At 34.2% G+C, this 27,426-nt stretch overlaps 1 protein-coding gene across 1 annotated transcript; it reads left to right on the forward strand.

Annotated features, from left to right (window-relative positions):
• Nucleotides 1-46: 46 nt before the first annotated feature.
• On the forward strand, nucleotides 47-26,930 carry LOC127948405 (deoxynucleoside triphosphate triphosphohydrolase SAMHD1-like). The gene is made up of 11 exons (XM_052544838.1): nucleotides 47-74; nucleotides 1,256-1,317; nucleotides 8,839-8,999; nucleotides 9,088-9,203; nucleotides 9,493-9,549; nucleotides 12,613-12,629; nucleotides 15,468-15,611; nucleotides 15,689-15,789; nucleotides 15,935-16,043; nucleotides 25,682-25,773; nucleotides 26,912-26,930. The coding sequence occupies exons 1-11, from the start codon at nucleotides 47-49 to the stop codon at nucleotides 26,928-26,930; spliced, it is 906 nt and encodes a 301-aa protein (XP_052400798.1).
• The last annotated feature ends 496 nt before the right edge of the window (nucleotides 26,931-27,426 follow it).

The following is a 27,426-nucleotide window of genomic DNA, read 5'->3' on the forward strand; positions in this document are numbered from 1 at the left end:
TTTTCAACTACATGCAAGAACATCATCAGATACTTGAGAAGAAGAGATGTCTGCATTTGAAGGTGCAAAAGATGGTGAGAAAACAAAACAAAATAAACTATATATATACATGAACAAAGTGAAGAAATGCTTTAGCTTGATATTTTTTTTTAAAAAGCTGTAATTACAGTTTTAGAAATATATCAGAATGCAGTCAAATTAAATGTAATGGAAATAGTTTTCATATATATATATATATATATATATATATATATATATATATATATATATATATATATATATATATATATATATATATATATACACACACACACTGGGGATGGAACGGTTAAACTTTTTTATAGTTACAGTTTCGGTACAGTTCGGTATGTGCTATGTTTATGGAAAAACTATACATAATAAGATATATATATATATATATATATATATATATATATATATATATATATATATATGAATACAGATATTGAATAAAGTAATAAATTAATGATTATATTTAGTAAATAAGCAAATGCTATTCAATCAAGAGCAGAGCGTAATTTCTTTCTTGTTGCTGTTTGATTAATATAAAGATTGTTACTTTAAAAGAACACTTAAAAGACATTTTGATAATACGTTTTGTATTAATTTGTCCAAACACAATACTCCAGAGAAAGCGTAAAATTTGCGCGCATCGGATGAGCGCATGCACAAATCGTCTCACTGTGTGCGTGAGCTCGAGTCCTCTGGCTCTTAAATGTTGAAACTGGCAAAGCTTAAATGAGTTTAGTTTAAGCACATATTAACGTGCTCTATAAAGGTCTCACCTGTGCGCGCGCTATCAGCTCCCGGGTGATGACGGAATAAATATGACTTCATATTCCAGCTGTGAACAAGAGTTGGTCCAAGGTTTTTTTTTCTCTCTCTCTCTCTCTCTCTCTCCTCGCTGTTGTTGTAGCTAATGTATTGGCAAGCCAGAATGCGCGTCCATCATCAGAAACATACATTAGCCAACCCGTTTTTCTTTTACGTGTTATTTATAAGAAACCATAGCCTATTACAGATGCGTTGTCAGATTTTCTAGATCGTGCCGGACCATGTGTGGAGAACCGCACGGTTTATTTTATTTTATTTTTCTTTTTTTTTTTTGAACCGTCCAACCCCTAATATATAATATATGCGTATAATTTTGTTATGTACAGTGATTTTTGTTTTCAATCTGAAACAACTCAGTATATCTCTAACAGGTATAAAATTGCATATGCTTTCTCTGCAGTGAGCAACATCGCTGAGGAATTGCAGAAAAACTCCCTAGACTTTTCAAAGGACATCATGAAGGCAAGTGAAGCATTAAGAGGAAGGCAGAAAATCTCCTCTATGGGAAATTATAGCAAAATTATATTCAATTTCATAATATTATTGGAATGCCATCCAAGTCAATTTTCAATTTTCAAGAATTCAATTTTTGAATTCAGTGAAAATATATATTTATAATCATTAAAGTAAGGAAAATACTGTCTATTCTAAACTATTGGTTGTGAACATGTGGTGCAACATAAAAGCAACAAGGAATCTGATTGGCAAATGTCACATCATGCTCATCTAAAATATACATGTACATAGTCATAAATACCTAGACGCCTCATTGGCCGCTCGACCGCACATCAGCGTCACCACCATATTGGAGCTGGCAGCTTTCCATAACTCTCACATCAGGACAGAGGAAAACACACCTGACTTGTCAACAGCTTGGGGGTCCACAAACCATCGCACAATAATAAAAACAGATCTTGGTGTATTCTCATTCACAGATAAGAATCAAAAGTTGTTTCTGGCAATTTTTTCTTTTTATTTTATTTGTATTTGCTGGTTGTATTCAATTTTCTCAGTTATGGTAAATTATTAAAGTTTAAATATTTCTTTAAGGGAATGGGAATGAACTATGTTCTGACCTGAAGCACAAGAAAAATGTTGGCGCTGAACCACTAAATTATCAAATTAAAAAAATTAGTCAGAAAGGTTTAGTAACCTTATTTTTAAGTGACATTAAATAATAAAACATTTATTTATCTTTCAGGTTCAGTAGTCAATTCGAGAAAAAAAGATTAAAAGATTAAAAGTAAAAAGTAAAAATAAAAAGACTGCAAGTGTTGTCACTAACAGAAGCGCAAACAGACCCCCAAGCTGCGTCTGAGGAGATGCTAGTCTGCAGCCAGACCATTCTCCATTATATAACTTTTTTCTATGGATATCCACAAATATTTTAGTCAAATTAACTTTTTTTTAATCTGATTAATCTGACTTTTACGTTTTACAGTATATTGCTGTTTTTTTTTTTTGACTTTTGAAAAAAAACAGTTATTTATAGTGCCATATATACGCTGTAAAAAACTGTGCCGTTAAAAACAGTAATTTACTTGCAGCAGGGTTGCCAGTAAAGTACTGCTAATTTACAGCTCTCAACCATTAATATACCACTCTTAATTATTTTACAGTATTTTACGGTAAATTCTACCATGGAAATTAACTCAACTCCCACTATTTTTTAAACAATTTGAGTTTAAAAACTAGCATTCCTATGATGTTAGTACTACAAACTTATTTCATTTGAGTCCATTGAGAAGTAATATTTCCTTAATATAACACTGCAAACACTTAATGTGAAGTAGTAAAGTAACTAAAATACTTACTTTTACTTAAATGACTGCAATTCACTGTCAGCTATAGCACACATGTATGTGCTGAAATACTTAACACAGAGATCACCACTGTATCAGCGGACCCACATTTACTGTCTTTATATAAATCAGCAAAAATCAAACTTGTGGCTCATCATTGACTGAAGCACAGGCTCTAATCTCCAGCACAATGGTGAACTTCAAACTACATTAACAGATCTCTCTTGTGCAAAAACCCATTAACACAGTTGAGTTCAGTATTTACTCTCATTATCAGTGTATGACTTTGCATAACTTTCTATGGATGTCCACAAATATTTTAGTCAAATTATTTTTTTTTTCCATTTGGTAAATCTGACCTTTATGTTTTACAGTATATTACAGTTTTTTCCTTGACGGCAACAAACTGTAGAAAAACTAATTATGTGATTAATTGATGATTGAGCACTAGTGATGAACACCTGCTATTAACAAACAGAATCACAAAAGGAAAGACAAACACAAGAACTACAACTTCAGCCACACCCTTGATGAAATCAACTTAAATAAAATAATTAATCAAATCTCTCAAGATCTAATTAAACAACTCCTAAAACAGCCTACACTGTAAAAAGTGTTTCCCTATATTTATTCAGTAAAATTGTGTCAAAAATTTACAAGCAATATTATTAATTAAATTTAACACATTTTAATTAAGTAGAAATAATCATTAAAAATGAGTAGAATAACATGAAAAAATTAAGAAAAATTTACATGAAAATATTGATTTCATTGGACAAAAAACAAACAAACAAAAAAACACTATGCTAAAGAATACTATGTTATGCATGCCAGGCCAGTATTTGGCGATCATGAAACACCCTTCGAAAACATTATATGCATGCACATGACATCAGCCTTTTTACAAATTAACATTTTTGTTGCTTACATAGATATGATACAGGCATCATGTTCAAAAGGCTGTGTCTTAAGGCCCCCCAAACAGAGTTATTGAAGACACCTAAAGTTCACAAACAGAATCAAAGGGTAAATTGTTGGTTACCATTAGAGTGGTCAGTGTTTGCTTTAGTTGTGCTCTTGACCCTTGATGTTTTAATATTGCATTTTGCATTGCTGTTGTAACTCAGTTATAACAGCTAGACAAACTAAGAATGAAGATGATCAGGTAGTGTTGGTCATGCTATTACATAATCTTTGTTTTTCCTGAATATCTGAACTCATTCAGAGTCTGATCTCTGAGACAAGATAACATTCATTATGGCAGCCCTGTGATTCAGCAAAAAAGAAAAAAAAGTGGAAATTTCAGCATAAACCAGAGTTTGAGAATTATGTTTTAAACAGAGAAAGGGGAACTTTCTTTTGACACACAGTCACATCAAGAACCAGCGTATGAATCTCAAGAATGGTGACACACAGCATACTCAGACGAACTGTAAGATTCACAAAACAAGCTACTATAGAATTGTTGCTCATTATTTATTCATGCCGCAAAGCATGATGGGAGCAATAAAATGAGTTTTGATTGGTGGCACCCAGAATGCAGTGCAACATGCTTTTTGATGGTCACCATTGTTGAGGTTCTCAGGCTGATTCTTGATGTCTGTGTGTCTAAATGAAAACACTTTTCTTTTTTAATAAGGTTTTGATCAGAGGTGCTTCTAAGAATTTCTCTGATAATGCTGAAAACACCAGAGCTTATGTTGTTCAATCACAGGACACATGTTATTGATAAGACACACCGAACTCAGACCAAATGATGATGTAAAAACAAATAACACCACCTGGTTGCGTTTCCTTCTTGGCTTATCTAGCTGCTGTATCACAACTAGCAACCAAATAAAATCTGTTTAAAACTTTAAGGGTCAAGAGTCCAACTAAAGCAAACACTGACCAGTACAATGGTAAGCAAATTATTATTATTTTTTTTTCATTCAGTGATTCGGTTTGTGAACTTTAGGTGTCTTCAATAACTGTTTTGGGGGCATTACAACCTTTTGAACATCATGCCTTTATCATATCTATGTAAGCAACACAAATGTGAATTTGTAAAAAGGCTGATGTCATGTGATGCATATAATGTTTTCGAAGGGTGTTTCATGATCGCCAACTACTGGCCTGGCATGCATAACATAGTATTCTTTAGCATAGTGTTTTTTGTTTGTTTGTTTTTTTTGTCCAATGAAATCAATATTTTTATGTAAATTTTACTTAATTTTTTTCATGTTATTCTACTCATTTTTAATGATTATTTCTACTTAATTAAAATGTGTTAAATTTAATTATTAATATTGCTTGTAAATTTTTGACACAATTTTACTGAATAAATATAGGGAAACACTTTTTACAGTGTACAGAAGATCTTATTGAGCATTAAAGAGATTTAGGTGTTTTTTCACTACCATGATGGAGATCAGTGTTTACATTAGTTGGCCTCTTGAACAGTGACTTTTCAACACTTTTCACAACAATGGTGGCAATCCACAAAATAAACAGTTAAGTTCTGAACATCACAAAACATGCTACTAAAATTAAAGACAAAAGCATTGCATCATCAATATTGCTCTCAATAAGATATTTTCATCTCTGATCTGACATTATTAAAGTCAGCCTGATAGTAATGTGTGATGCTGATTAAGCTGTTTGTTGATTGTTTAAATCTTCAGTTGATTTCATCTAAGGCTGTGGCTGGAGTCAGTCGTAGTTCTTGTGTGTGTCTTGTTTCTCTTTTCTTCAGTGATTCTACTCGTTAAAAGCAGCTGTTCATCAGTGTCTGGATTCACTCATTAGTTTTCATACTCTCTGTCAGGTGGACTATAGTAAACTCATGTAGGGAATAGTGAATGAGGGTGTAGGGTGTGATGTGTGATTGTACCTTTAGGGGTACAATTATTTAGGGGTACATGCACATTAACCACATTTTAGTATAACCTATTCACTTTCAGAAATAGGGGTACATTAGGTGTCCATTTCTGTCCCCCAAGGTACAATCTAGACTAACGTACATCATAGGATTTATTATTGGACCTCAAGGTACATGTATGGTAAGTCTGGTTTCTTCTGTTTCTTTCTTTTAGTGGAGACAAAGTCATAGCACGGTTTCGCATGGTTCTTACCAGATTTGGGTAGTCCAGGGGCCAAAGAGTAAAAGTCCTGCCATATTTTTGCTCCATCCATGAACTCAGCAGATGATTTCTCAATAGATCAGACTCTCAATAACAGCAGGTGTTAATCATTAATGCACAATCGTCATTTAATTAGTTACTTAATTATCTCATTAACTTTAACTCTTTGATGACTTGGGATTTGACTCCAGACTAGTTTGTGACTTGGAAGGAATGACTTGAAATGACGTCAGTTACTTCAAAGTATCCTCAAATCTGGCCCACGAGATCCACTTTCCTGCAGAGTTTAGCTCTAAACCTAATCAAACACACCCGAGCAAGCTAATCATGTCCTTGGGATCATTAGAAAATCATTAGAGTGTGATCAGGGTTGAAGCTGAACTCTGCAGTGCACTGGCCCTCCAGGACAAGATTTGAGAAAGCCTGGTTACTTTTATGCCTGCTTCTTATATTTTTTGAAGGACCTCCTTGGTTGAAAGCCTTGTAAGAACCAGATTTGGGTAGTCCAGGGGCCAAAGAGTAAAAGTTCTGCCATATTTTTGTTCCACCCATGAACTCAGCAGCTGATTTCACCAGAGGAGGAACCAAGTCATTCCTTCCAAGTCAACTTTACAAATCTTCTTTATGCACCAAGTGTTTGTAACACTCCAAAGAGAAAGGAACAGTTGAAATTGCATCATATGACTGTAAGGTCCAGGCACATGGCCCAAGGAATGTGTTCTGTCTTTTCAGCGCAAAGAGTTATTCAATTTAGGTTAAACTCTTATCTGACTCCATTTTAGTATCTAATCTGACTACATTTTATTATTACCTCCAATTTATGTTGGAATACAAATTGGTTTCTAATTAGTATTCTGACATTTGATTATTTTAGTTAAACTCATTATCTCATATTAACTAATTCTTTCAGGTGCTCATATAACTAGCAAGGATTCAACGTACAATACGAGTCAATAATTATAGAGTAAAACAGAATAAAATCAAATGTAACAATTTATTATCAGTCAGGTAAATATGTATTCTGCCAACTACATATCCAATTAAAACATATCAAATCATATCAATATAAAACATCAAATTCTCAAAGATTAATCTAAAATTAAAATATGCATACCTGACCTTAGAAAATACATAGTATGAAGTGAAGAGACACTCAACACACTACGGGCTTTCTGGCTACAGAATTGCCCTGATCCTTTTGCTGCAGTCCTTTAAATACAAAACCAAGATAAAATATCCCCCAAATGAGGCATGAACAAACAGTTGTTATTTGCCTTAACCAAGGTCCCAGACCGGGATAGTTTACACCTCAAAGGGAACAGAAGGTAATTTACATGGATGACCCTGGAAAAGGGCTCTCCCATTACAGCATAATATACCTTATCTTTTAGGATCTGTATTATCTTTTAGTCTAAATTTTTTTTTTAAGATTGGGACCATTGTACCAGTTGCCCCTACCATTGTACCAGTTGCCCCTAAAACATTTCAAATGATACTAGACATGAGTGTTAGTTCACTTGCATTGACATTTTCATGTAATCATTTTGAGCAAACTGAGTAGAAGGAAGAATGGGTGAAGGGATTTAAAATGAAACAAATGGCCAGAAGGGAAAGAGGTCTCCTGCTCCTCCACTCTGTGGGGTGTCTCGAAGATGCCTGTGTATGTTTGTATTGTCCTGTTTCTCAGGAGATCAAAGTATCTCAGGTTCTTTCATTCTTACATGACCCCATTTGAGAAAATATATTCCATATAAATGTACATCCCTATAATATGTAAACCCAAGCTTTACTATCTGTAACTAAACTTCATAGTCCAAGTCTCTATCGAAATATTTATTCAATTGTTTGTTTATTAATTATTTAAATATTTATTTGTTTATTCATTTATTTATATATTTGTAAGGACTGTCAGCTGACAGCTAGGAATGTTAATATTCTAAGAATGTTCCAAGAACATTGCATGTTCTGGGAACGTTTTCACCGGCAAGTTCTATTTTAGTTCCAAGAATGTTCTGATAAAAGGTATTTTACACTTGAGTTTTAAATGTTTTTCTCTGGCTGTTATGTTTGTTTTGTGAGTAGATGATGCTGGTTGCTTGCTGATGATTAAAACATCATCAGAAGGCAACCTGATTATCTGATTTGCTACAGTCTTACCTATGATATTAGTTGCTTTTATTTCACTTTTTTATGGCAGCTCAATGATTCTACAGACTGAGACACATCAGAATACTAATCTACGGTGACGCATTGCTGCCACACACATATTGTTTTTTCCACTCACTTCTGTCATAATAACGAGTGTTATTTCATTTTAACATCATCTTTTCTCGTAAAAAACATTTTTACTCGTAATAACAAGATGTATGCTTGTTATCATTTTCTCATAATAACGAGCTGTTTCTCATTAAAACAACATATTTTCTCATAATAACGAGATGTTATGTTGTAAAAACAATATAATTATGTAGTTAAAACAATTTTTTGTCATGAGATCTATATGTTTTCCTGTTATTCTAGATACATTATGTCAGCAATAAGTCCACGCTGTTGTCGCCACAGTCTGACATAAAATGAGGACCTGCAATCTGCTGAAATTATTTAAATACTACACTGCTTTAAATGTATTGGTTTTAATTTGAGCAGCATGTTTATTAGCATTAATTTTGTCTACAATATAGTACTAGCCAACTCAGACCCATGACACATCCTAAATGTTTGATTCAGATCAAAACATTTATTATTAAAGAAGACACAAGTGGAAAAACAGACATCAGGAATCAGTGTATGAATCTCAACAATAGTGACATGCTCAAACAATTGTATTCTTTTACATTTTAACATCTTGTTTCAAGGTGGATATTTTAAACAGCAATTAAAATTATTCTTTAACAATTTAGGCTATAATTAAACTAAGAACCTCACACAAGCCCATAATGAATGTCACATTTAAAAGTGTAATTATTTTTTCAAAGTAACTTCAGATTAAATCCTTTTTCTTTCTGCTTCTGACAGTTTTCTCTAGGTCAGTTTCTATAAACTGTTTCTCTGTCCTGCAGATCTTCAATGACCCCATTCATGGTCACATTGAGCTGCACCCGCTGCTGGTGAAAATGATTGACACTCCTCAGTTTCAGAGACTTCGATACATTAAACAACTGGGAACGAAACATCTAGTGTATCCGGGTGCCACTCACACTCGCTTCGAACACTCACTTGGGTAAATTTTCCCTCTTTTTTTTTGTACTGCACCTTTACATTTATTTTCCTTGAAATACACTAACACTGTTTGTTTTTGTGTGTGTTAGTGTGGCACATTTAGCAGGCTGTCTTCTCAAGACACTAAATGAGAATCAGCCAGAACTCAACATCAAGAAAAAGGATTTCCTGTGTGTTCAGATCGCTGCCCTGTGCCATGACATGGGTGAGTACCAAACATTCATGTGAATATTTACATAGAACAATTTAGAGAAATTGTTAAAAGCATGCTGGTGTGTATTCAATTGCTATTTGTTGCAGCCCCCCCCCCCCCCCCCCCCATAGTTATCATATGGACAGTGGGGTAACAATTTGCCCTGTCAACTCTTATTTTCTTTATTTATTTTTTCTTATGGTTCTCTTTTAAGGTTTTAATTTTTTTTTGAAAAATGAGACTCATAACTGAACTTATAAAAACAATTATGTATAATAAACATGTTACTTTGTCCTTTCAGGTCATGGTCCGTTCTCTCATTTGTTTGATGGCATGTTCATCCCTGAAGTCCGGCCTGGTGAGTGTCTGAGTTTTCTCACTTCAGTGATTTCAGCTTGGCATTTCAGCAATAAAGAGAGCAAACTAAATATTTTGCCATTGTTAATAAGCATTGTGGTCTTTATTCAATCAGTGTAGTCATTTGTGTTTGTGTGTGTGTGTGTGTGTGTGTGTGTGTGTGGAGACTGGCAAATGTGTAAATGAGTACCCAGCTAATTTTGTTACAAAAATGTTCTCCAAATATTGAGTGTTGGTTCTGGGAACATAAAACATGTCCAGTTTTCTTGACATTATAGAGCCCACTGGGCAAAGTTACGTCCAGTGTACGTCTTTTTATGTCTTTGCTGACGTTGAAAAGACGTCAACTGAGGAGCCAGAATGAAAGTTTTTATGATGTCTATTTTTGACGTCTTCTGTACGTCTGATTTAGACGTTCAGAGAACATCCTTACAAGGTTAAAAACTAGTTCAAAAGTGTTCAGTAGAAATATTTTCAACATCATTTAAGGTTAATTTAGGCATAATTTATACTGTTTCTGGACCAAATCAGCACTCTCAGGATGCATTAGATTTAGAGTCATGTTATTTCAATGTAATTTTCAGACACTGTGTTTGTCCTAAAATCAAGAAAATAAAATAATATTTATGAAATAATGAAATAACTAACGATTGAGCATGTGGTAAAATCAACTGCAAATCAAAGACATTAAATCTCTGAAGATCTCAGCAGAGGAGGATCAAACATCTCCACAAACAGCTTCACTCATTAGATTGACTTTATTTCTGTCAGACATATAGATAAGCTCTTATTGAGAATTAACAGAGGTTTAAATGTTGATATTTGATTCATTTGAAGTCACCATTGTGGTGATCAGTGTTTGGTTTAGTTGGGATCTTGGTCCTCATACTTTTTGTGTTAGTTTGTCTTTGGTTGTTGTAACTGTGTGTTTTACTGGCAAATGAAGGTGAAATTAAAGGAGTTCAGGTGTTTTCAGCTCTTTGTTAATGATGGAAAAGTCATCATGTAAGTATCTGAGTTCATTAAATTAGATTTTTATTTTTTATTTTTTTATAGCCCTCAAACCTTTTGATTCTACATTACAGGCACCAAGAGCAAAATACTTGCTTATTATGAAGATGGAAAAAATGCATGCGTTCAAAATATTTTGAGTAAAAATTTGTCATTATTAAGAGCAAGATGTTAATCTCTGCCACAATGAGAGTGTTTAATAATGCACAATTACATCCAGAGAAACATCCAAAAACATCCAGAGACAACCCACCTAGAAATTTTTCATGTTCAGTGAATATTTTCAGAGGAAAGTTTTAATTTACTTTCCAGAATGTTCTATTAAAAGGTAGGATAAAATTCTCTAAAAACATTGCAAAAATGTCTTTTGATAACATTGTTAGAACATTATCCTGAATTGGTCTTGAAACAGTATAAATTATGCCTAAATTAACCTTAAATGATGTTGAAAATATGTCCACTGACCACTTTTGGACTAGTTTTTAACCTTGTAAGGAATTCTGTGAACGTCTAAATCAGACGTACAGAAGACGTCAAAAAAAGACGTCTTAAAAACTTTCATTCTGGCTCCTCAGTTGACGTCTTTTCAACGTTAGCAAAGACATAAAAAGACGTACACTGGACGTAACTTTGCCCAGTGGGAGGAAGGTTTTTAAAAGGTACACTGTAAAACCCGACAAGTTAACTTAACTCAAATCGTTTGAGTAAACCGATTGCCTTGACTGTAATACCTGACAAGTAAACTAAACTCAAACGGTTTGAGTAAACAGACATCCTTAAGTTATGTTAACTCAAACCGTTTGATGAAACTGATTGCCTTAAACCACTTAAACCTAACAGTTATGAGTACTCTGAACTTAATTCAGTTGATTTAACTGAAAGAAGATAAACATTACAATCAAGTAATTAAGTGATTAACTGAGTGATAATCGAGCTTTAGTGATGAACACCTGCTGTTAACAAACAGAATCACTGAAGAAAAGAGAGAAAGGAACTACAGCTGATTCAGACACAGCTTCACTCAAACCTGACAAGTTATGTTAACTCAAACCGTTTGAGGAAACCGATTGCCTTAAACCATTTAAGTTGAAAAAACTAACAGTTACGAGTACTCTGAACTTAATTCAGTTGAGTTCACTGAAAGAAGATATATATTGCAATTAAGTAATTAAGTGATTAACTAAGTGCTGATTCAGAATTAGTGATGAACAGCTGCTGTTAACAAACAGAATCACTGAAGAAAAGAGAAACACAAGAACTACTACAACTGACTTCAGACACAGACTTAGATGAAATCAACTGAAATAAAATACATGAAATCTCTCAAGATCTAATTAAACAACCCACAAACAGCATCAGCAGCTCCACTTATTAATAACCAGACTGACTTTATTTCTGTCAGACGTCTACAGAAGATCTTATTGAGAATGAACTAAGGTTTAGATGTTGATTTATTGTTTCATTTGAAGTAACCATGTTAGAGATCAGTGTTTGCTTTAGTTGGGCTCTTGACCCTTGATTTCTGTCTTAGTCTTTTCTCTGGCTGTTATAACCGTGTGTTTCTAAAACGCATTTGTTGTAACTCAAAAGCCCAGAAAAAATGCCATCAGGCGTTAACCTGTACCTAGGTCTACTAGGTGTTGTTACTTTACATAGGTGATGATTATTATTCATTATTATTCACAAATATTGATCTGTACAGAGTCTAATTGCGGAGGAAACAAATGTGTGATTAGTAGAAGTGGACCTAATACTAGTGACACTAAGAGTTTGTGATAATCAGTTAATATAAAAATGACTTCATAAACATTTTGTACACATACATTTGTCTTCTATGCCAGTAACGGGTCAAACACAGACATCAATAATCAGAATATGAACCTCAACAATGGTGACAAAAAAACATGCTGCAATGCATTCTGGGTACTATTGTAGTACAAAACTCATCCATGGCTCCCAGCATGGTCTGCAGCCTTTTTTTTTTTTTATGGTCACCATTGTTGAGGTTCATAATCTGATTATTGATGTCTGTGTGTGACTAACTGACTGGAAGACCACACTGTTTGGAAAGTCTTTGTATTAACTGATTATTACAGAACCACTGGCTCTTAGAATCACTTTTACTATAATCAATCAAATTACACAACACCCCTATTTCATCAGAGATTAGACTCCTTATGAATCAATAATTGATGATTATCATCACCTATATAAAGTATAATAACCTACACCTAGGTACAGGTTAGCACCTGATGGCATTTCTTCTGGGCTTTTGAGTTACAACAAATGTGTTTTAGAAACACACAGTTATAACAGCCAGAGAAAAGACTAAGACAGAAATCAAGGGTCAAGGGCCCAACTAAAGCAAACACTGATCTCTAACATGGTTACTTCAAATGAAACAATAAATCAACATCTAAACCTTAGTTCATTCTCAATAAGATCTTCTGTAGACGTCTGACAGAAATAAAGTCAGTCTGGTTATTAATAAGTGGAGCTGCTGATGCTGTTTGTGGGGTTGTTTCATCAGATCTTGAGAGATTTCATGTATTTTATTTCAGTTGATTTCATCTAAGGCTGTGTCTGAAGTCAGTTGTAGTAGTTCTTGTGTTTCTCTTTTCTTCAGTGATTCTGTTTGTTAGCAGCTGTTCATCACTAATTCTCAATCAGCACTTAGTTAATCACTTAATCACTTAAATGCAAAGTTTTAAAACTTACAGGGTTTAAATCAAGGCAATCTATTTACTCAAACGGTTTGAGTTAAGTTTACTTGTCAGGTTTTACAGTGTATGATGTCCCTCAAATGTAATAATTCAAACATCTGCTGTGAACAAGCACTGGAAGAAAGAGAAATAAGAACACCATCTACATTTTCTTCAACCACAGCCTTAGATGAACTGAAAATAAAATACTTTAAATCTCTCAAGATCTAAGTCAGATCTGAGTCGGTGTATGTATGTACATTGTTAAATTTGCCTTACATGATATCTAAAATTTCTTTCCTTTCTCAGATAAGCATTGGGAGGTAAGCATCATAACTCTTCTGTACAGATACAAATATATGATAATATACATGGCAGGCTATTTCAAAGTCAGTGAGCTGCATAAAACATCAAATCAAAAATTTAATTTCATAAAACATGAATCTGTTTTTTTTATTTTACTGTAATTGAATGAAAAATGACTGTGACTGCATTTATTGTAGTACAAGTGCAAACTGGAAGCAGTAAAAGGCAGTAATGTCTTCAACTTTAAGTAATGTCAAAACTGTCAAAAATTCATGACAATGTTGCTTCTTCAGAGAGCATTGACTAATAATAATAAAAATTAATATACACTACAAAGCAAGGTTATTTAATTAATAAGGCTGTCAGAATCAACATGTTCATTTTGCAATTAATCTTTTTCAGTTTAACGCAATTATTAAATTAAAGAAAAAATTACAGCATCATTTTTTTTTTTTTTTTAGACTATGTGACAATGCTATTAAGTACAATAAAACACAAAATAAGTTGAAGTTTATTCAGTACTGGTGCTCTGTTTGTGAAGCAGCTCTCTGTGAACACAGGCATCCAGCACAAGCACGTGCACAGAAACCCTCTTCAGACAGACTGCCAGTAGTGCTTCAATAGACAAAAACACACATACAATTATGTCAAAATGTGCAGTTCATAAACAGTCTTAAATGAGTTTAAAAGCCCAAATGATCGTGAAGAGTTGGGAGAAAATCATATGTGGGTCAGAGCCATGTCACATGCATCAGGTTTCAAAGTGACAGCGTTGCTTTTAAAGTGAAACCTGCTTCAGTCTGTCACTGATGAAAATCAAAGAACAAAGTAAAAGAGAAATCACTCAACTGCTTTAATCGCTGATAAACCTTTGTAGCTTGAATTTTTTTTTTTTTTTAACTGTATACATTTTATAGTCCATTCATATACGATTTATAGTTTATGTGAAGATTATTTTAAGTTGACGTAAAAGTTATATTTTTCAAAGCCTATAAACAGAGGTAGGTGGTCCAGGGGCCAAAGAGTTGGTCCTGCTATTTTCTTCCTCCACTCATGAACTCAGCTGCTAAGGTAGTGGGTTACTCCGCCGCGGTACCCCCGAAGCAGTCTAAAATGGTCAGAATATAAACACTTATTAAAGGTGTACCCTAGTGATTCAGGACAGTCTAAAAACATGGTTTAGAAAATGGATTCATGGTGTACACATGCATTACTATGTAAATTTTGTACACAAAAAAGTTATGGACCACAGCTCTGATTGGTTGTTTCTTACCGGGAGCAGTGTATTTCTGTGAATGGCAATAGGAGCACTGGGAGGAGCCAGAGGAGCTTGATTTTTTCACAGATTATCTGTCTCATATTCTACCGTCAGGACATAATGACAGGTTTCACAAATATGTAAAAAATACATTTTGTTTTTTTGTTATATTTACATTCAATGTAAATATTATAGTAATACCGTGCGCCGTAGTTCTAAAAGTTTAAAATGCTCAATATTTTATCTTTAGTCCAGGACTTTTATTCTTTGGCTCCTGGACTACCCACCTCTGCCTTTTAACTGTCAAAAAATAATAGCTTTTAGTTATACTGTTATGTTGAATGGCAGTAATTAATGACTAAAACTGAGGGAAAAGTGAATTTAATAGAGACATCAGTAGCATTATTGGTATCTTCATTAGCAGGCTAGTTAGTAAAAAGATGGCATTAAACTAATAAAAAAAGAAAAATCTCTACATTCATTTGGAGATTCAGTGTGAAATTGTGACAATATAATTAATCAAAATTAATTGCAGAAAAATGTGTTATTAATTAGTTTTTTTTTTATTATTGATTGGCAGCACTAGCCATTTATGAGTACACTTTAATTGTACTGATTAGTGTTTATGTTGATCTTCTGAAGCATGAGCAGGCATCTGTTGACATGTTTCGCTGCATGAAAAGGAGGAATGGACTGGACAAAGAGATGAAATTCTATGGACTGGATTTACAGAAAGACATCAAATTCATTGAGGAATTAATTCTGAAAGGACAAAAGGATGGCAAGGTAAAATGTGCTTAAGCTGCTGTTTCAGCATTTATCAGGATACAGTGTTAAAGTTCAAAATATTTCCCATCTTGCAGTGGTCAATGAAGGGCAGGACTGAGGACAAATCCTTCCTGTATGAGATTGTGGCAAATAAAGTGAACGGCATTGATGTGGACAAATGGGACTATTTGGCTCGGTTAGTTGTATTTTAAAATTATATTTAAATGGTTTGAACAGGTATTGAACAGCTGAAGATAAAGAATAAATGTGGCCCATTGTAAGTGTATTCATGTTTTATCAGTTATTGTGTTAGTGTAATTCCTCTCTTATTTTATGTTTAGAGATTGTTATTATCTCGGCATTCCATGTGGTTTTGACTCTCAGCGTCTGCTAAAATCTGCTCGAGTTTGTGAGGTGAACAGGAGGAAACACATCTGCTTCAGAGACAAGGTACCTGTTAATTCACCTGTTCATTTACACCATCAATTCAACACTTTATAACTGGCCACTTCTAAGAAACTTGGCTAAACTTTGCAAGCAGTCATAATTTGGAAATAAATGGTTATTTTCTGCCCTGATTTTAGCATCTGATTTGAAGACTTTGTTGGAATAGGTGTGTCTGCTGTCAGACATCAATGGAAACACACACTGCAGTGATTGGCTAAAACCTTTGCATATAACAAGTATTACATGTGGAGCTCTCTCAAACTGCATTTTACTTTTACAGCTGCCCAGATTAACTCATTGTGAAAAGTGATGATTATAGCATTACATGTAGATCTACTCCTATTGCATGAACATTTACAGCGCTGCAGTCATGTCTTCTGAGCACATGGCCTAATGGTTCAGACTTGTTACCGGCAGAGGTGGGAAGTCCAGGGACCAAAGAGTAAAAGTCCTGCCATATTTTTGCTCCACCCATGAACTCAGCAGCTGATTTCATCAGAGGAGACACCAAGTCATTCATTTCAAGTCACAAACTAGTCTGAACACCTGCTGTTATTGTGCATTACAGAAGATCAGATGCTGATGTTTTATTGGTTAAAATGATTCCACCATCATGGAGATCAGTGTTTGCTTCAGTTGGGCTCTTGACCTTTGGCTTGTGTTAGAGATTTCTCTATAAAAGTACATGTGCTGTGCAAAAAACTGTTACTAACTGGCTTTACATGAATTAATTATTAGGCATCAGCCTGTTTATTTCCAAAATAATTTTATTTCATTCAACATATGTACGGTTTTTAAATAACATACTTTGTGGAACTGCCACATGCAAATGAACTGGTGTTTTAATAGATGTAAATAATTGATTTGTATTCTAATATATGTAATGGATATACATTTTTGAAACCTTGTTCTAATAAGACGCACATACATCATGACCCAGCATATGAATCTCAACAATGGTGACAATCAACAAAATGCTTCATGCTGAAGTGCATGCTGGGTAACACCATAGTAAAAACTCCCATCATGCACTGTAGCATGAATAATTATTGTCACCGCTTTTGAAGATCACATGATTAGATTAGATTAGATTCAACTTTATTGTCACTGCACATGTAGGTACAAGGCAACGAAATGCAGTAAGTGCTCATGTCTAAAATCCTGAGCCTGTACAATTTTTTCCCGAACATTTAAGCATTACAGAAATATTTGATAAATATGACTTTTTTGTAGTTCAGTTGTAGTTATAATAATAATTAATAATAATTCCTTGCATTTATATAGCGCTTTCTAGGCACTCAAAGCGCTTTACATAGACAGGGGGTATCTCCTCATCCACCACCAGTGTGCAGCATCCACCTGGATGATGCGACAGCAGCCATATTGCGCCAGAACGCCCACCACACACCAGCTTACTGTTGGAGAGGAGACAGAGCGATGGAGCCAATACACTGGGGCGCTAGGACCCACACAGACCACAGGGTGAGAACCCCCTGCTGGCCTCACTAGCACCTCTTCCAGCAGCAACCTAGTTTTCCCAGGAGTCTCCCATCCAGGTACTGACCAGGCTCAGCCCTGCTTAGCTTCAGTGGGCAACCGGTCTTGGGCTCCAGGGTGATATGGCAGCCGGCCATATAGTTGTTGTTGAACATCATTTAACAAACCAAAGAGAGACACTTTCAAGATATTCATTTAAATTATTTAGAAGAAAAAAGGGCAATTTAATTTTCTATTTCAAGCTTTTAATTCAGCAATATGTTAATGTTTACTATGTAACACAACCACAAGTGTTTAAAAACAAATTACTTTGAATTATTAAAAGGGTCAAGAGCCCAACTAAAGAAAACACTGATCTCCATGATGGTGGCATCATTTTAACCAATAAATCATCCGATCCTCTGTAATTCTCAATAACAGCAGGTGTTTATCACTAATGCACAATCATCATTTAATTAGTCACTTAATTATCTCACTAACTTTAACTCTTTTAGGACTTGGGATTTGACTATACTAGTTTGTGACTTGAAAGGAATGACTTGTTTCCTCTGGTGGATTCAGCTGCTGAAGTTCATGGGTGGAACAAAAATATGGCAGGACTTATACTTTCTGACCCCTGGACATTACACCTCTGTCTGTAATATATCTGCTTGTTTTTACTCCTGTTGGCCACCAGGTGGTATTGTGAGCAAATGAAGTTTCCAAAATTAAACCTTTTGTGAACCACTTGGCTGAAAAGCTAAAAGCTTCATGAGGCTTCATCTTGCCATCACTCTCATTATCAGTATATGACTTTGCATATATATATATATATATATATATATATATATATATTGTATGGATGTTCACATATATTTTAGTTAAATTAACTTTTTTTTTTCATTTGGTAAATCTGACATTTACATTTTACAGTGTATTACTGTTTTTCCTTGACTTAACGGCAACAAACTGCACTGTTAAAAATTGCTGTAAAAAAAACGGCCAAATTTTGACAGTGATCAACAGCTGCTGTTAACGATTAGAAAAACTAAAGAAAATAGAAACAAGACACACACAAGAACTACAACTGACTTCATCCACAGCTTTAGATTAAATCAACTGAAGATTTAAACAATCAACAAACAGCTTTACCAACTTCAATCATTACTAACCAGACTGACTTTATTTCTATCAGATCAGAGATCAGAGATCAAAAGATCTTATTGAGAATTACAGAGATTTAGATGATAACGTTAGTTTAGTTTAGTGTCACCATTGTGGAGATCAGTGTTTGTTTTAGTTGGGCTCCTGACCCTTGACTTTTGTATTTTACATTTTGTTTCATTGCTGTGTTTGTATTTTTATGGTACATCTGTTACAGCAATATTAGTTTTAATGATCAAGTGATTATGGCTGTTTCTGTCCGGCACGATCTACTACACTGTTAAAATTCGCTGTAAAAAAATGGCCAAATTTCGACAGTAAAATACTGTTTTTCATTAAAACAGTGCATTCCGGGTAATATTTATCGTTTTCGAGAAGTAGCCTGCTGCTATATATCGTAAATTAACAACGTTCAAATTCGACACTCAGCGGCTGTGTTTCAAATCACACCCTACACCCTCATTCACTATTCCCTACATGAGTTTACTAATATAGTCAACCTGACAGAGAGAATGAACACTAATGAGTGAATTCAGACAATGATCAACAGCTGCTGTTAATGAGTAGAATCACTGAAGAAAAAAAACATAACAAGACAAACACATTAAATACAACTGACTTCAGCCACAGCCTTAGATGAAATCAACTGAAGATTTAAACGATCAACAAACAGCTTCACCAACTTCACACATTACTAACCAGACTGACTTTATTTCTGTTAGATCAGAGAAAGATCAAAAGATCTTATTGAGAATTAAAGAGATTTAGATGATAATGTTACTGTTTCGTTTAGTGTCACCATTGTGGAGATCAGTGTTTGCTTTAGTTGGGCTCCTGACCACTTTCACTTTACATTTTGTTTTATTGCTGTATTTGTATCTTTATGATGCATCTGTTACAGCAGTATTAATTTTGATAGTCAAGTGATTATGGTTGTTTCTAACAGGCATGATCTACTAGACTGACTTAAAGTGTTGCTATAATAATCAAATGTTAATTTGGTGTTGAAATATTTGAGTGAATGACACTTCAATTTAGTAAGATTGAAAAGTAGTGTGATAACCAGTATTTATGGGTTTAACGACTAGTTTTAGTTAAAAAGTATTTCGGGCAGCAGTCCCCACAACACTCAAAGAGAGAAATCAACAATCAGCATATGAATCTCAACAATGGTGACAATCAAAAGGTTCATGATGCAATGCATGCTGGGTACCAGCACAGGATAAAACTCATCCATGATTCCCAGCATGCATTGCGGCATGAATAAATTATGCCCCTGAATTGTTCACTTATTTTCTTGAATTCTTATGTGCTTATAATTTTGCATTTGTTTTAAGTTTTAGTAGCATGTGTTGTGATGTTCAGAACTGATCTGTTCATTTATTTTGTGGATTGTCACCATTGTTGTGATTCATACGCTGATTCTTGATATTTCTGTCTAAATTTCAGCAAAGGTTTTTTTTTATTTATTATGAGTGACATTTTCTTAACAGTCTTTCATAACTTAAGGCTCAGCAGTGTTCCTTCTCATGCTGTAGTATCAATTATTAGATCAGAAATAATAGTATTTGTTCTTGTCAATCTATAAACAACAATATCAGATTTTTTTTCTTCTGTGTACTTTTGTGTTGCTATAACAGGTTCCAAAGGCGCATTGTTACAGCATGAAAAAAAAAAAAAAACCCTTAGTTGTTGAAAAGTCACGTTCAAGAGCCCAACTAAAGTAAACACTGATCTCCATCATGGTAGTGAAAAAAACACCTAAACCTATTTAACTCTCCATAAGTTCTTCTGTAGACATCTGACAGAAATAAAGTCAGTCTGGTTAGTAATGTGAATCTGGTGAAGCTGTTTTAGTAGTTGTTTAATCAGATCCTGAGAGATTTGATGTATTCTTTTATTCAGTTGATTTCATTTAAGGCTGTGGCTGAAGTCATTTGTAGTTCTTGTGTTTCTCTTTCCTTCAGTGATTCTGCAGGTGTTTATCACTAATGCTCAATCATCAATTAATCACATAATTATCTCATTAACTTCACTGATTCAGTGTTACTCTAACACTCTGTAGTGTGCACACATTATAAGTGTTCATTTAAAACTGAGGATTTTCTTGTGGGGTTTAAAGGGTTAAAGATTTAAGATGAAGAAAAACAGAATGAAACATAATTTAACAGTAATAAACTGTAATTAATTTACAGGAAACAAACTGTATAAAAACAGTTATTTACTGGCACCCCTGCTGCCAGTAAATAACTGTTTTTCTACTGTTTCTTACCGTAAATTAATGGTTGCCAGCAAAAAAAAAGTGTTTTTCTACAGTTTTTTGCCGTCAAGTCAAGGAAAAACAGTAATATACTGTAAAATGTAAACGTCAGATTTACCAAATGAAAAATAAGTTAATTTAACTAAAATATTTGTGAACATCCATAGAAAATTTTTTTGGCAAAGTCATACACTGATAATGAGAGTAAATACTGAACTTGACTGTATTAATGTGTGTTTGCACAAGAGAGATCGTTTAGTTTAATGTAGTTTTGTTGTTCACCATTGTGCTGGAGAGTAGAGCCGGTGCTTCAGTCAATGATGAGCCACATATTCTGATTTTCTGCTGCTTTATATAAAGGCAGTAAATGTGGAGTCACTGATACAGTGATGATCTCTGTGTTAAGTACTTCAGCACATACATGTGTAATACAGCTGACAATGAGCTGCAGTGATTTGAGTAAAAGTCATGTGTTTAGTTACTTTATTACTGCACATTAAGTGTAAGAAATATTCCTTCTCAGTGGACTCAAATGATATAAGTTCATAGTACTAACATCGTAGGAATGCTAGTTTAAAAACTCGAACTGTTTGAAGCAGTGGGAGTGGAGTTAATTTCCATGGTAGAATTTACGGTAAAATACTGTTAAAAAATAAGAGTGGTAAATTACTGGTTAAGAGCTGTAAATTAACAGTACTTTACTGGCACCCCTGCTGCCAGAAAATTACTGTTATTTAACGGCAAAATTTTTTACAGTGTAGAATGACTTAAAGTGTTGCTATAGTAATCAAATATTTATCTGGTGTTGAAATATGTGAGTGAATTACACACTTCTTTTTTCTTTAATTTTATGAGAATGAACAGTTATGTGATAATTTGAACATATTGATTTAACGACTTGAGTTTTAAATATTTTGGGCAGCAGTGTCCGCAACACTCAAAGTGAGACATCAACAATCAGCATATGAATTTTAACAATGGTGATAATCAAAAGGTTCATGATGCAATGCATGCTGGGTACCAGCACAGGAGAAATCTCATCCATGACTCCCAGCATGCATTGCGGCATGAATAAATTATTCAGAACTGATCTGTTTATTTATTTTGTGGATTGTCACCATTGTTGTGATTCATACGCTGATTCTTGATGTTTCTGTCTACCTGTCAGAGAAGGTTTTTTTTTTAATGAGTTAAATGTTCTTAACAGTCTTTCATAACTTAAGGCTCAGCAGTGTTTCTTATTTTGCTGTAATATCAACATTCAATAAGAAAAGGGACATGGGATTGGAACAAAAATAGTGTTTGTTCTTGTCAATCTATAAACAACAAGACCAGATTTATTTCTTCAGTTGAATTGTTTTTCAAGTTCCAAAACATACAAGTTCTATAGACGCATTGTTACAGCATGTAAAAAAAAAAAAAAAAAACCTTAGTTGTTGAAAAGTCACGTTCAGGAGCCCAACTAAAGTAAACACTGATCTCCATCATGGTAGTGAAAAAAAAAACACCTAAACCTATTTAACTCTCATTAAGATCTTCTGTAGACATCTGACAGAAATAAAGTCAGTCTGTTTAGTAATGTGAATCTGGTGAAGCTGTTTTAGGAGTTGTTAAATCAGATCTTGAGTGATTTGATGAATTCAAGGCTGTGGCTGACGCCATTTGTAGTTCTTGTGTTTCTCTTTCCTTTAGTGATTCTGTTTTTAAATAGCAGGTGTTCATCACTAATGCTCATTAACTTCACTAATTCATTATTACTCAAACACTCTGTAGTGTGTACACATTATAAGTGTTCATTTAAAACTGAGGATTTTGTTGTGGGGTTTAAAGGGTTAAAGATTTAAGATGAAGAACAAAACAGCATGAAACATAATTTAACAGCAATAAACTGTAATTAATTAACAGGAAACAAACTGTAGAAAAACAGTTATTTACTGGCACCCCATTTAAAACAAACTGTCGTTAAATCCATATGTTCTGGTTATTACATTACTGTTCAATCTTATAAAATTGAATAAACAAAAGATTGTGCAATTCACATATTTTAACACCAAATTAATATTTGATTACTATAGCAACACTTTAAGTCAGTCTAGTAGATAAAACCCAACAGAAACAGCCATAATCACTTTATTATCAAAATTAACATTGCTGTAACAGATGTACCATAAAGATACAAATACAGCAATGAAACAAAATGTAAAATACAAAAGTCAAGGGTCAGGACCCCAACTAAAGCAAACACTTACCTCCACAATGGTGACGTCAAACTAAACTAACATTATCATCTAAATCTCTGTAATTCTCAATAAGTTCTTTTGATCTACGATCTCTGATCTGATAGAAATAAAGTCAGTTTGGTTAGTAATGAGTGAAGTTGGTAAAGCTGTTTGTTGATTGTTTAATTCTCCAGTTGATTTCATCTTAGGCTGTGGCTGAAGTCAGTTGTAGTTCTTGTGTGTGTCTTGTTTCTCTTTTCTTCAGTGATTCTGCTCATTAACAGCAGCTGTTGATCACTGTCTGAATTCACTCATTAGTGTTCATTCTCTCTGTCAGGTGGACTATATTAGTGTAGGGTGTGATTTGAGACACAGCCGCTGAATGTCGACTGTTTAATGAAAAACAGTATGTTACTGTCAAAATTTGGCCGATTTTTAACAGTGTACTTCCAAGTCACAAATGAGTCTTGAGTCAAGTCCTGAGTTAAAGTCAATGAGATAATTAAGTGACAATCAACATCACTGAAGAAAAACACAAGAACTACAACTGACTTTAAGCACAGAAATCAACTGGAAGATAAAAAAAACTGGCACCACAAATTTTTTAGAAACTTGGATAGATTTGCTTCTAACCAATTGCAATACTGTTTCACAGCAAACATTTGTGCTATGCTGAAACAAGTCTTGAACTAACAGACAGTTTACACTTTAGATAATTGAATGTGCTTACTTAAGTTTTCTCAATAATTCTTTAAAAAAAGTACTGAGAAGCAACCGGGTGCAGCCTGCAGATTGAGGCGGGGCATACCTACTCTGATTGGTTCAATCGTCTTTCATAGACTTACATAATAGGAAATGTGTGCGTAGTTGGTGTAGGACGGAGAATGCTGTTTAAAAAGCTAAAAACGCTGTACAGTTTTACAAAGTCTTGACTATAATGCAGTTTTTTATTGTTAACTTGACTTACTATGTCTGATTTATTGAATCAAGAGATGTTAGCTGCTGCAAGTTTACTCTTCTTGACCAGATTAATTCACATATGAATAATTGGGACATTCTAAAAGCTCGCTTAACGTGAATGTGCGTGGCTTTATGCATTAAAACAGTGTTTTAAAAAGTTCCTCCTCAGCTGCTGAGTTCAGAGTGGAGCAAAAATATGGCAGGACTTTTACTCTTTGGCCCCTGGACTTCCCACCTCTGGTAACCAGGAGGTTGTGGGTTCAAGTCTCAGTAAAGGCATGATTTGTAGGTGGAGGAAATTAATCCATTCCACACATGACTAAGGTCCCCTTGAGCAAGGCACCGAATCCTGAATTGTTCCATAGTGCCGCAGAAAAAATGGTTGATCACAGCTCTGGATGTGTGTTCACGGTGTGTGAGTGTGTTCACTACTCACTGCTGTGTGTGTGTGTGTGTGTGTGTGTGTGTGTGTGTGTGTGTGTGTGGGCATGTTTTTGTGACATATCAGGACACAACTCTGTATAATGACATGGGTATGACACAGGTATTACAAGGAGAGGGTGACTTATGAGGACATAACCCATGTCCCCATTTTTCAAAACACTTATAAATCATACAGAATGAGTTTTTTTGAGGGAGTAAAAATGCACAAAGTTTCCTGTGAGGGTTAGGTTTAGGGGTATGGTTGGTGAAGGGCCATAGAATATACAGTTTCTACAGTATAAAAACCATTACACCTATGGGATGAACACACTTTACACAAAAACAAACATGTGTGTGTGTGTGTGTGTGTGTGTGTGTGTGTGTGCGTGTGTGTGTGTGTGTGTGTGTGTGTGTGCGTGTGTGTGTGTGTGCACTTGTTTGGGTAAATGCAGATCACAAATTCTGATTATAGGAAACACACCACGTTACAATCACAGTGCTCTTCTTACTGCAGCATGATTTCTGCAATCACATTAAATTATTTAATCATAGTTAAAACAGTGAAAACATGATGTAAATTAGGTCACTGATATTATGAGATTGGCAAAAATGGAGGACTTGAATCACTGAACTCCAGTCATTAAGAAGAGATTGATCATTGATCACTTTCTGTATATAAAATAAAAGCAATTTATTTATTTTATTATTATTATTACTATTATTTTACCCAAAATTTATTTCTTTACCTCACCAGCAGATATGAGTTGTTCAGATCATTCTTGTTTCCACATGACAGTGACACATGTTAAGGGTGTGTCGAAGGGAATTGGGAAATCACAATTCACCTCTTTCAAATCTGGCCATTTCAGAAGGGAAGAAAACTATTATTCATATTTTAAATTGGGAAGTTAGTTTTGAGTCAAAAAATTAGCAGTTTGTGTTTATTGTACATTAACATCTCATATGTGTAAACATCAATACAATTTTATTATCTTTTTCATAACCAATTTAATAATTATATAAAATTTTACAATAAAACTTAGTCATTAATATTTTATTGTTTTCAAATGCTTATCAACATTTTATTTGATCACTTTTATATAAAAGTTCTAGTCCCTGTCTCTCTCTTTTTTTCACAGGTGGCAGATAACATTTATGGCATGTTTCACACCAGATACACTCTTCATCGTCAGGCTCTTCAGCACAAGATCGGCTACATCATTGACGTCAAGTGGGTTTTGTGTGAAAGAGAACATTTATTATACACTGTTAAAAATCGCTGTAAAAAAACGGCCAAATTCGGACAGTAAAATACTGTTTTTCATTAAAACAGTGCATTCTGGGTAATATTCATCGTTTTCGAGAAGTACACTGTAAAATTTTTTGCCGTTAAATAACAGTAATTTTCTGGCAGCAGGGGTGCCAGTAAAGTACTGTTAATTTACAACTCTTAACCATTAATTTACCACTCTTATTTTTTAACAGTATTTTACAGTAAATTCTACCATGGAAATTAACTCCACTCCAACTTTGAACGTTGTTAATTTACGATATATAGCAGCAGGCTACTTCTCGAAAACGATGAATATTACCCAGAATGCACTGTTTTAATGAAAAACAGTATTTTACTGTCGAAATTTGGCCGTTTTTTTACAGCGATTTTTAACAGTGTAGCCTACTGCTATATACACTGTTAAAAATCGCTGTAAAAAAACGGCCAAATTTCGACAGTAAAATACTGTTTTTCATTTAAACAGTGCATTCTGGGTAATATTAATCGTTTTCGAGAAGTAGCCTGCTGCTATATATCGTAAAATAACAAAGTTCAAATTCGACACTCAGCGGCTGTGTTTCAAATCATACCCTACACCCTCATTCACTATTCCCTACATGAGTTTACTAATATAGTCCACCTGACAGAGAGAATGAAAACTAATGAGTGAATTCAGACAATGATCAACAGCTGCTGTTAATGAGTAGAATCACTGAAGACAAAAAAACATAACAAGACAAACACATGAAATACAACTGACTTCAGCCACAGCTTTAGATGAAATCAACTGAAGATTTAAACGATCAACAAACAGCTTCACCAACTTCACACATTACTAACCAGACTGACTTTATTTCTATCAGATCAGAGATCAGAGATCAAAAAATCTTATTGAGAATTACAGAGATTTAGATGATAATGTTACTGTTTCGTCTGACGTCACCATTGTGGAGATCAGTGTTTGCTTTAGTTGGGCTCCTGACCCTTGACTTTTGTACTTCAACTTTTGTTTCATTGTTATATTTGTATCTTTATGATACATCTGTTACAGCAATATTAATCTTCATGGTCAAGTGACTATGACGGTTTCTGTCAGGCATGATCTACTAGACTGACTTATTGCTATAATAGTCAATTCATAATTTGGTGTTGAAATATATGAGTGAATAACACTTTTCTTTTGTTTGTTTTTTCAATTTTATAAGATTGAACGGTAATGTGATTATCTGGATATGGATTTAATGAAATTTTGAGCTTTAAATATTTTGGGCAGCAGTCCTCACAACACTGAAAGAGAGACATCAACAATCAGCATATTAATCTCAACAATGGTGACAATCAAAAGGTTTATGATGCAATGCATGCTGGGTACCAGCACAGGATAAAACTCATCCATGACTCCCAGCATGCATTGGGGCATGAATAAATTATGCCCCTGAATTGTTCACTTATTTTCTTGAATTCTTATGTGCTTATAATTTTGCATTTGTTTTAAGTTTTAGTAGCATGTGTTGTGATGTTCAGAACTGATCTGTTCATTTATTTTGTGGATTGTCACCATTGTTGTGATTCATACGCTGATTCTTAATGTTTCTGTCTAAATTTCAGCAA

Source organism: Carassius gibelio, chromosome B1, assembly GCF_023724105.1.
Source record: "Carassius gibelio isolate Cgi1373 ecotype wild population from Czech Republic chromosome B1, carGib1.2-hapl.c, whole genome shotgun sequence".
Taxonomy (NCBI): Eukaryota; Metazoa; Chordata; class Actinopteri; order Cypriniformes; family Cyprinidae; genus Carassius; species Carassius gibelio.

Excerpts from the sequence above, each read along its gene's own strand:
- LOC127948405 (XM_052544838.1), top strand. The coding sequence starts at position 47 with ATGTCTGCATTTGAAGGTGCAAAAGATG. Across the intron at positions 9,000-9,087 it reads CGCTTCGAACACTCACTTGG|TGTGGCACATTTAGCAGGCT; the intron begins GTAAATTTTCCC and ends TGTGTGTGTTAG. Across the intron at positions 15,790-15,934 it reads AAATGGGACTATTTGGCTCG|AGATTGTTATTATCTCGGCA; the intron begins GTTAGTTGTATT and ends TTTTATGTTTAG.